General features: G+C 41.3%; 1 protein-coding gene across 1 annotated transcript in view; it reads right to left on the reverse strand.

Annotated features, from left to right (window-relative positions):
* Positions 1 to 1,971: 1,971 nt before the first annotated feature.
* spint2 (serine peptidase inhibitor, Kunitz type, 2) overlaps positions 1,972 to 11,676 on the reverse strand; it is a 20,439-nt gene continuing 10,734 nt past the window's right edge. Inside the window, exons 3-9 of the mRNA XM_028573021.1 lie at positions 7,908 to 7,985; positions 6,359 to 6,409; positions 5,270 to 5,293; positions 4,261 to 4,422; positions 3,516 to 3,575; positions 2,333 to 2,497; positions 1,972 to 2,141 (exon numbers count right to left, since the gene is read on the reverse strand). Coding sequence (XP_028428822.1) covers positions 2,077 to 2,141; positions 2,333 to 2,497; positions 3,516 to 3,575; positions 4,261 to 4,422; positions 5,270 to 5,293; positions 6,359 to 6,409; positions 7,908 to 7,985 — 605 coding nt within the window. The 3' untranslated portion in view covers positions 1,972 to 2,076. The remainder of the gene's footprint in view (positions 2,142 to 2,332; positions 2,498 to 3,515; positions 3,576 to 4,260; positions 4,423 to 5,269; positions 5,294 to 6,358; positions 6,410 to 7,907; positions 7,986 to 11,676) is intronic.

The raw sequence follows: 11,676 nt of genomic DNA on the forward strand, positions 1-11,676 counted from the left end.
CAGGGGTAGCACTAAACACTGGGGCAACACTAAACACTGGGGCAACACTAAACACTGGGGCAACACTAAACACAGAGGTAACACTAAACACTGGGGTAACACTAAACACTGGGGTAACACTAAACACTGGGGTAACACTAAACACTGGGGCAACACTAAACACTGGGGTAACACTAAACACTGGGGTAACACTAAACACTGGGGTAACACTAAACACTGGGGCAACACTAAACACAGGGGTAGCACTAAATACAGAGGTAACACTAAACACTGGGGCAACACTAAACACAGGGGTAACACTAAACACAGAGGTAACACTAAACACAGGGGTAACACTAAACACAGGGGTAACACTAACACTGGGGCAACACTAAACACAGGGATAACACTAAACACTGGGGCAACACTAAACAGTGGGGCAACACTAAACACCGGGATAACACTAAACACCGGGATAACACTAAACACCGGGATAACACTAACACTGGGGCAACACTAACACCGGGGCAACACTAAACACAGGGATAACACTAAACACTGGGGCAACACTAAACAGTGGGGCAACACTAAACACCGGGATAACACTAAACACCGGGATAACACTAAACACCGGGATAACACTAACACTGGGGCAACACTAACACCGGGGCAACACTAAACACCGGGGCAACACTAAACACAGGGGTAACACTAAACACAGGGGCAACACTAAACAGTAGGGCAACACTAAACACGGGGGCAACACTAAACAGTGGGGTAACACTAAACACAGGGGTAACACTAAACACAGGGGTAACACTAAACACAGGGGTAACGCTAAACACTGGGGCAACACTAAACACAGGGGTAACACTAAACACTGGGGCAACACTAAACACAGGGGTAACACTAAACACAGGGGTAGCACTAAACACAGGGGCAACACTAAACACTGGGGCAACACTAAACACTGGGGCAACACTAAACACAGAGGTAACACTAAACACTGGGGTAACACTAAACACTGGGGTAACACTAAACACTGGGGCAACACTAAACACAGGGATAACACTAAACACTGGGGCAACACTAAACACTGGGGCAACACTAAACACAGGGGATAACACTAAACACAGGGATAACACTAAACACCGGGATAACACTAAACACATGGGGCAACACTAAACACCGGGGCAACACTAAACACCGGGGCAACACTAAACACAGGGATAACACTAAACACAGGGATAACACTAAACAGTGGGGTAACACTAAACACTGGGGCAACACTAAACAGTGGGGTAACACTAAACACAGGGGTAACACTAAACACAGGGGTAACACTAAATACAGAGGTAACACTAAACACAGAGGTAACACTAACACAGAGGTAACACTAAACACAGGGGTAACACTAAACACAGGGGTAACACTAAACACAGGGGTAACACTAAACACAGGGGTAACACTAACACAGAGGTAACACTAACACAGAGGTAACACTAACACAGAGGTAACACTAAACACAGGGGTAACACTAAACACAGGGGTAACACTAACACAGAGGTAACACTAACACAGAGGTAACACTAACACAGAGGTAACACATCAACATCTGTCATCAAACACACAAACACATCATACCCAGGTATCATTCTACAGTAGAGATCCTGAGAAACTCACCTGTAGTCAGGTGTTACTATCTGAGGAGAAACTCACCTGTAGTCAGGTGTTACTATCTGAGGAGAAACTCACCTGTAGTCAGGTGTTACTATCTGAGGAGAAACTCACCTGTAGTCAGGTGTTACTATCTGAGAGGAGAAACTCACCTGTAGTCAGGTGTTACTATCTGAGGAGAAACTCACCTGTAGTCAGGTGTTACTATCTGAGGAGAAACTCACCTGTAGTCACGTGTTACTATCTGAGGAGAAACTCACCTGTAGTCAGGTGTTACTATCTGAGGAGAAACTCACCTGTAGTCAGGTGTTACTATCTGAGGAGAAACTCACCTGTAGTCAGGTGTTACTATCTGAGGAGAAACTCACCTGTAGTCAGGTGTTACTATCTGAGGAGAAACTCACCTGTAGTCACGTGTTACTATCTGAGGAGAAACTCACCTGTAGTCAGGTGTTTGCGAGGGTTTCCATGAGCGTCAAAGGAAGCTGGAGAGAGAACACGGTAGAAAACACAGTATTATTATTATTATTATTATTATTATTATTATTATTATTATTATTAATATTAATATTATTATTATTATTCACATGTCAGCAGTGTTGTAATGTAGCAAAGTTTGTTAGCAGCTGTATGTTAGCAGATGTATGTTAGCACAGTGTTAGCACTGTTTCTTTACCGTCGCTGCAGCGGCTCAGGCACTCCTCTGCGCTGCCGTAGCGGTTGTTGTTGCCGCGACAACCTCCATACGTGAACATCTGGCAGGAGGAGGTGCTGGCGTCGTAGTAGAACATGGTGAATGCAGCACGGCAGGGCCCGGGGTCAGAGGTCACCATGCAGCTATCTACACACACACAGTTAGCACACACACAAAACAGTTAGTGTACACAAACACACACACACACACACACACACACACAACTTCACTAATACTTTAAATCTAACTTTCAATATTAGGTTGGTTTGGGGAGGGGACGTCACGGGACACATCAGAATGGATAATTTATTTTTTTTAGTGACAAAAACATTATAAAGTGACAAATGTCAGAAAAAGCAACAAAGACTGAAAAAATCTTCGAAAAAAACTGCCAAGAAAACCTTGAAACAAACAGCAAAAAAGTTGAAAAGGAAGAAAAACTTTAGAGAAGCCCAGCTGTGATTATTACCTTATTGTATATTATAGAATTATCTTATTGTATATTATAATCTTATTGTATATTATTGTATATTACATATATAAGGCCCATGCTGATGCTAAGCTACTACTTAGAATGAAGATGATTATTCACCATTTAGATTAGATTGTGTTACAGCAGCTAATCTAAGCCTCACATACAGACCATACAAGAAATAATAGATAGGATAGAATACAACAACTACTATTCCAAACAACGATAACAACACACAAACACATGTACAACCTACTCCACTGGTCTTCTCTCTTTAAATACATTAGCTTTGTTGATTTGGTAAACTCTGTAATTAAGGAACTTTTAATGGACTATATGTCCACCAAACTGTAAGAGACAAGACTGTCTCTGGATGGGATTCTTAATGTCCATCGTGGCTCTCAGGGAACCTGAGCCTGACCCCCCAGGGATAAGGGTAAGGGTTAGGGGGGGTTAGGGTATAACCCTATAATAAGAAAGCTTCAGAATAAACCTCTTTATTTATTCATGTCTTTTCTTTCCTCTGAAACCAGAAGCATTTGTATGTATTTCTTGTGTGTGTATTCCTGATATGAACTAACATATATTATGACTACTACTGGTTTTATGTTCTCTGCACCATCAGGACAAACACTCCTCAACTGTTGATGTTTCTACCTCATAGATACTAGCTATTTCTTTAGGATTTCATACCTCTGTATTCTGCAAAAACTTCATCAGCAGCATCTTTCTTGGAGGAGGGAAGCACTTTGACTGCAGGAAGAGACACAACTTTAATAAACCAGAACTTTGGATTCTTCCAACCTGGACTCTCTGTCTCCATGTGTGTGTGTCTGAGTGTCTGATGGGACAACAATCTCTGAAACTGGTCCAGTATTAAACCAGAACCAAGCTGTAATGTAACCCTACAGGACTAATGTTCAGCAGCAGTTAGAGTCCACTACAATATTATTTACATGGAGTCTGGTGGAGATATGCTGGCTCTATACACGCTAAAAGTCCTGATTATTTACATGGAGTCTGGTGGAGATATGCTGGCTCTATACACGCTAAAAGTCCTGATTATTTACATGGAGTCTGGTGGAGATATGCTGGCTCTATACACGCTAAAAGTCCTGATTATTTACATGGAGTCTGGTGGAGATATGCTGGCTCTATACACGCTAAAAGTCCTGATTATTTACATTGAGTCTGGTGGAGATATGCTGGCTCTATACACGCTAAAAGTCCTGATTATTTACATGGAGTCTGGTGGAGATATGCTGGCTCTATACACACTAAAAGTCCTGATTATTTACATGGAGTCTGGTGGAGATATGCTGGCTCTATACACACTAAAAGTCCTGATTATTTACATATGGAAATATTTCAGTGTGTGTGCATCGGTATCGGTGTGTGTGTGTGTGTGTGTGTGTGTGTGTGTGTGTGTGTGTCTGACCTGTGCAGGCAGCGATGCACTCCTTCTCGGTGAAGTAGTTGTTCTTATTTCCTTGGCAGCCTCCGTACAGGAAGGTCTGACAGCTTCCCGTCTTGCTGTTGTAGTACCAGTGCTTAAACGCCGCTCTGCAGTTACCGCCATCAGGCTCCGCCCCGCAGCGCTCTGATTGGACAACAACTCCGGTTATGTGATGGCATTAGGACCATGGTCTGTGTCTGTGTTACTGTGGGACAGCGTGTTTAATTCTCCTGAGGATGGAGGTCTAGGTTAGTCTAGTCTAGTTGTGCATCCGACGGCTCTAATTGACTTTCTCTAATCCTCGGGTATGTTGATGGTTAGTTTCAGCCTTCAGGGTTACGTTTAGGGTTCAGAAACAGAAGATAAAACATGATGTAGAAGCTTCATATCTGATAAAATAAATGCATTGATGTCCGACAGTGAGACTGTTCATTTAAAGTAGAAAAGATTAGATGGGAAGTACCTTCTTTCAGGACATTGTGTGCTTCCATTCACGTTGTTAGTTTGATAAATTAAATAAAGTTATGAAAATGAATCCGTTCATTTGATTGTGGCCCAGTTCATAATCTTCTCTGATTTGATAGAAGAACTTCTTCTTGTCCTGTTTCTGTCTTCACTGATAACGAGTTGACGTGGACACGAGAGGCTGAGTCAGCATTTAAAGCTTTATGCTGAGTCATGATTTAAACCAGAGCTGCTGGGATAAAGGGATGCATATTAGGGCTGTAACGATACCTCAAACCCACGATTCGGTTCCTATCACGATGTTTCGTGGCTGTGTGGATAAGGCACCAAAACGACTAATAGTAACAGTCATTTAAAGATGTGGTAGCACTGGATCTGGACAGGAAGGATAACTCTGGGAGCGATTCTGCTTTCTCACTCCGCAACACACAGGTTTGTGGGTGTGAGTGTCACGTATCATTACAGCCCTAATGCTCATGAACCAGAATTAAAAAAGGTAGAGATGGAGAGGAAAGTTGAAACATACCAGCGAAGTCATCGGCGGCCTTTTCTGTGGAGAGAAGAACAAGTTCAGCTTTCTTTGTTTGGATCTGAAGGTCAGAGCTGCATAAAATACATGGTCATGTTTTTATAGAAAACTTACTAACTTTCTAAATAACACTGCTCTTTAATCTGCATATATCTACCGTATTACAGACTGCTTACAGTCATTTATCACTGGCAATATCAGCTAGAGACATGAAGTCTGTCAACAGTAGTCTCCAGCTGACTCAACAACCTCCAGTTCTCATCTGACCTAACTCTCCGTTTCTAATCTCTGTCCTGCCCAGCAGTCAACACACAGCATCTGAATATCATAACCTCTCAGAGAAATGCTTTTATTGTGAAGGGTCAACAGAGGGGACACCGTTACGGCAGCTTCTCTTTTATTGTGAAGGGTCGACACAGAGGAGACAGCATTATGGCAGCTTCTCTTTTATTGTGAAGGGTCGACACAGAGGAGACAGCTTTATGGCACCTTCTCTTTTATTGTGAAGGGTCGACACAGAGGAGACAGCTTTATGGCAGCTTCTCTTATTGTGAAGGGTCGACACAGAGGAGACAGCTTTATGGCAGCTTCTCTTTTATTGTGAAGGGTCGACACAGAGGAGACAGCATTATGGCAGCTTCTCTTTTATTGTGAAGGTTCGACACAGAGGAGACAGCATTATGGCAGCTTCTCTTTTATTGTGAAGGGTCGACACAGAGGAGACAGCTTTATGGCAGCTTCTCTTTTATTGTGAAGGGTCGACAGAGGAGACAGCTTTATGGCAGCTTCTCTTTTATTGTGAAGGGTCGACACAGAGGAGACAGCTTTATGGCAGCTTCTCTTTTATTGTGAAGGGTCGACACAGAGGAGACAGCTTTATGGCAGCTTCTCTTTTATTGTGAAGGGTCGACACAGAGGAGACAGCGTTATGGCAGCTTCTCTTTTATTGTGCAGTTTTTATTCAAACTGTTAAAACACTCCCGAAGAACGCAAACACGTTTCCTGGGTGAAAGTTTTAAAATTATATTATGACACATTAAGATTTGACAGTATTAATAAAGTTATATTGAAGTAAAGGTGTGTTACCTGTCTTCTTAGCCTCTGGATCTGCTTCAGACTCAACACCTTTATCAGACACTTCCGGACAGACAGACAGGCAGACAGACAGGTAGACAGAGACAGACAGACAGACAGACAGGCAGAAAGGCAGACAGACAGGTAGACAGAGACAGGCAGACAGGCAGACCGACAGACAGACATTCATTAGTTACTGTAGTTAACGGTAGTTATTATCAGGGCCAAACAGAATTTAAACTGATTAAATAATACACGTGTGTTTACTACATGTTAGACCTGTTACACATGTGTGTTTACTACAGGTTAGTCCTGTTACACATGTGTTTACTACAGGTTAGTCCTGTTACACACCTGTGTTTACTACAGGTTAGTCCTGTTACACACGTGTGTTTACTACATGTTAGACCTGTTACACACGTGTGTTTACTACATGTTAGTCCTGTTACACATGTGTTTACTACAGGTTAGTCCTGTTACACACGTGTGTTTACTACAGGTTAGACCTGTTACACATGTGTGTTTACTACATGTTAGTCCTGTTACACGTGTGTTTACTACATGTTAGTCCTGTTACACATGTGTGTTTACTACAGGTTAGTCCTGTTACACATGTGTGTTTACTACAGGTTAGTCCTGTTACACACGTGTGTTTACTACAGGTTAGTCCTGTTACACATGTGTGTTTACTACAGGTTAGTCCTGTTACACATGTGTGTTTACTACATGTTAGTCCTGTTACACGTGTGTTTACTACATGTTAGTCCTGTTACACATGTGTGTTTACTACAGGTTAGTCCTGTTACACGTGTGTGTTTACTACAGGTTAGTCCTGTTACACATGTGTGTTTACTACAGGTTAGTCCTGTTACACATGTGTGTTTACTACAGGTTAGTCCTGTTACACATGTGTGTTTACTACAGGTTAGTCCTGTTACACATGTGTGTTTACTACAGGTTAGTCTTGTTACACATGTGTTTACTACAGGTTAGTCCTGTTACACATGTGTTTACTACAGGTTAGTCCTGTTACACATGTGTTTACTACAGGTTAGTCCTGTTACACATGTGTTTACTACAGGTTAGTCCTGTTACACATGTGTTTACTACATGTTAGTCCTGTTACACATGTGTGTTTACTACAGGTTAGTCCTGTTACACATGTGTTTACTACAGGTTAGTCCTGTTACACATGTGTGTTTACTACAGGTTAGTCCTGTTACACATGTGCGTTTACTACATGTTAGTCCTGTTACACATGTGTGTTTACTACATGTTAGTCCTGTTACACACGTGTGTTTACTACATGTATGAACTCTCTTCTACATCAACATATGGGATTCACAGAGTATCTGGGTTACTGAAACATCTCCACATTAAACAGATCAGCAGGTTTTCATTCTGGATCTCGTCTGAAAGCTCTAACATACTGGGATGATTATGATGAAAGTAGTTATTTAAACTAATTCTGGCATATTCACATGGTGTTTATACAACAGTGTTCATAAATATGCATGGTCCCTATCAAATAAAACAATAAAATCAATAAATGAAGTCTTACTGGAGTCGAAGGGGGCCAGGCGCCGAGCTTTGGGAGGAAGATCAGGAGCAGGGGTTGACTCATCGGGAAGAACTGAACCTGAACACAGACACACACTTTATTAAAGTCCACTTTAAGGGAATAATTAACAGGGACAAAGATTATGGATGCAGTTAAATACATATACACATTCATGGGCCATTATACAGCAGGTCTTCATAATATGAAGCATAGCTCTCTGTTCTTATGCAGACAGACAGACCGACAGACCGACAGACCGACAGATTCAGGGTTAGTTATTGGTTGTACAGGCCAGAGCTGATAGACATTCAGTGTTTCTCAGAGGTTAGTCTCACATGGCCTTTCAGTCAGGTCCAGTTAGAGGGGAAACACCCTGAACACAAGCAGGCCTGCTGGATAGACCAGTTCTACCCAACACCTCCTCCTCCTCCTCCTCCTCCTCCCACTGCTCCTGAGGAGCATAGAGCTGCATGCTCCTCCTTCTACTCCCCTTGTTTCCTCAGTTATAGATGCTGCTCCTCCTTCTACTCCCCTTGTTTCCTCAGTTATAGAGCTACATGCTGCTCCTCCTTCTACTCCCCTTGTTTCCTCATGCAGTTATAAAAGGCTTTTTAAACAGAGTCTGGCGCAGCGATCACTGAGTCACATTCAAAACAGCCCTCCATAAAGATTACACTGCAAGGAGGGCTGTTGGTTTAAGTCCTGTCACTCCCTGCAGGTTTCACACACACACACACACACACACACACACACACACACACACACACACACACACACATATACACACACACCATTTCCCATCATACCCCTCCCTCCCACATGTTGTTGTAATGTGAAAGGTGTGTAGAGCATTCATCAGTGATCACATTAACATCTTATCTTTACCTCCACCCATCCTAACTACATTAAATCAATATCACAACACAATCACCTAAACTATTTAAATATATTATCTCCAACCATCCTAACTACATTAAATCAATATCACAACACAGACAATCACCTAAACTATTTAAATATATTATCTCCAACCATCCTAACTACATTAAATCAATATCACAACACAGACAATCACCTAAACTATTTAAATATATTATCTCCAACCATCCTAACTACATTAAATCAATATCACAACACAGACAATCACCTAAACTATTTAAATATATTATCTCCAACCATCCTATCTACATTAAATCAATATCACAACACAATCACCTAAACTGACTGTTTAAACATTCCTGAAATACTAATGAAGTCACTCTATCAAACTAGGGAGAAAGAAAAGAACGATGGCTGAGAAAGATTGTGTGGGGTATCTGGCCTGTACTCAAATATTCTTATTTATCGTTTATATACACACACTGTGTGTGTGTGTGTGTGTGTGTGTGTGTGTGTGTGTGTGTGTGTGTGTGTGTGTGTGTGTGTGTGTGTGTGTGTGTGTGTGTGTGTGCTGGTAGTGTGAAAGCCTAACAAACATCCTCAGAGATAGTTACATAGAGCTGACTCTGTCAGAGAGAGAGAGAACAAAGGGAGGAGGAGGATGAGGAGGAGGCTTAAAGGTGTGTTCAGGTGTTAGTCTTCAGGATCAGAGTTCACAAACCGGTCTGACCACATACACCTGACACCTCTACACAACACACATACACACACACTTTGTGTAACTCAATTGTTTTGTTGTTCCATAAACCTGTGTGTGTGTGTGTGTGTGTGTGTGTGTGTGTGTGTGTGTGTGTGTGTGCGCTGCAGTGTTGGGCAAGTTACTTCCAAAATGTAATACATTATAGATTACTAGTTAGTATCATTTGACAGTAATTAGTTATATTACTGTCTCTGAATTCTAATGGGTTACACTACTTTTGCATTACTTCTGAGTTACTTTCACCAAAATAACAGCTATAAGACTTTGAGTACATTATAATTGTGCTTCAAATAAAAAAATAAATGTACCAACTTGTTTAAAATAATTGACATAATATATATATATGAATGAATATGGAGTGTGATAAAAAGGTGACCTTGAAATTGTGGTGGTAATGGCAACGCAAGGAAAAATTTGGGTGCACCCAAATTTTGTGCTGGTGCACCTAAATAAAGAAAATGTTAGGCGCGACCAAGGCAAAGAGCCCTGCAGTGTGCTTAAAACTCATTATTCACATTATTTACTGTACTGAGATGTGAAAATATACACAACCTTAGAACAGTAATTTAGTTTTACTGCGAACCGTCACAGGAAGTGCTTTTATTTTGAAGTAGGCTACACAGAAGTTGTCTGTTGTGTACTCTGGCTAGCTTACGGAGATGCAACATGTCCCAGTATAAGACAAGCTGGTCGTCCATCGAAGCCAGTCCGTGGACTTTTCAGGCTAGTTTTCTGTAACGTTAACGATCGGGTCATCGTGGTCTGTGGCAGCTGACGTGTCACCTGACGTGTCACCTGACGCAGCAGGAGCTTCAGGGACGGACTTATGAAGTAGTGTTATTTATTATTAGTGTTATTTGGGTCTGTTTGCGTTTCAAATATCTCGTTGCCAACTCTACCGAGCTAGTTGCTTTAAAGTAAAGGCTGCTCAAAGAATGGACCTGTTGTTGCTTAGTAACGGTAAGGTACTTCACGTCACATCCAGGGCACGGCTACGGAAGCCCCAAAGGTCCAAATGTCTTCACAACACAGACGGGGGGATTTATCAATGAAAGGGAGAAACTTCTCTCACAAAACTATGTTGTTACGTATCATCGCACTTTAGTAAGAGGGTATACGGTGTATACCTGCGTATCACGTAGACTACACACCTGGTTACACTACTAGTTACACTACTCGTTACACTACTGGTTATATTACTCGTTACATTACTCGTTACACCACTGGTTACATTACTCGTTACACTACTCGTTACACTACTGGTTATATTACTCGTTACATTACTCGTTACACTACTGGTTATATTACTCGTTACACTACTCGTTACACTACTGGTTATATTACTCGTTACATTACTCGTTACACCACTGGTTACATTACTCGTTACACTACTCGTTACACTACTGGTTATATTACTCGTTACATTACTCGTTACACTACTGGTTATATTACTCGTTACATTACTCGTTACACTACTGGTTATATTACTCGTTACACTACTGCGTTACACTACTCGTTATATTACTGGTTACATTACTCGCTACACCACTGGTTATATTACTTGTTACATTACTCGTTACACCACTGGTTACATTACTCGTTACACTACTCGTTACACTACTCGTTATATTACTCGTTACACTACTCGTTACACTACTCGTTATATTACTGGTTACATTACTCGTTACACCACTGGTTATATTACTTGTTACATTACTCGTTACACTACTCGTTACATTACTCGTTACACTACTGGTTATATTACTCGTTACACTACTCGTTACACTACTGGTAACACTACTGGTTATATTACTCGTTACACTACTCGTTACACTACTCGTTACACTACTGGTTATATTACTCGTTACACTACTCGTTTCACTACTGGTTATATTACTCGTTACACTACTCGTTACATTACTCGTTACACTACTGGTTATATTACTCGTTACATTACTCGTTACACCACTGGTTACACTACTGGTTACATTACTCGTTACACTACTGGTTACATTACTCGTTACACTACTCGTTACACTACTAGTTATATTACTCGTTACACTACTAGTTATATTACTCGTTACACTACTCGTTACACTACTCGTTACACTACTCGTTATATTACTCGTT

The sequence above is a fragment of the Perca flavescens genome, chromosome 3, assembly GCF_004354835.1.
Source record: "Perca flavescens isolate YP-PL-M2 chromosome 3, PFLA_1.0, whole genome shotgun sequence".
NCBI classification, from domain to species: Eukaryota; Metazoa; Chordata; class Actinopteri; order Perciformes; family Percidae; genus Perca; species Perca flavescens.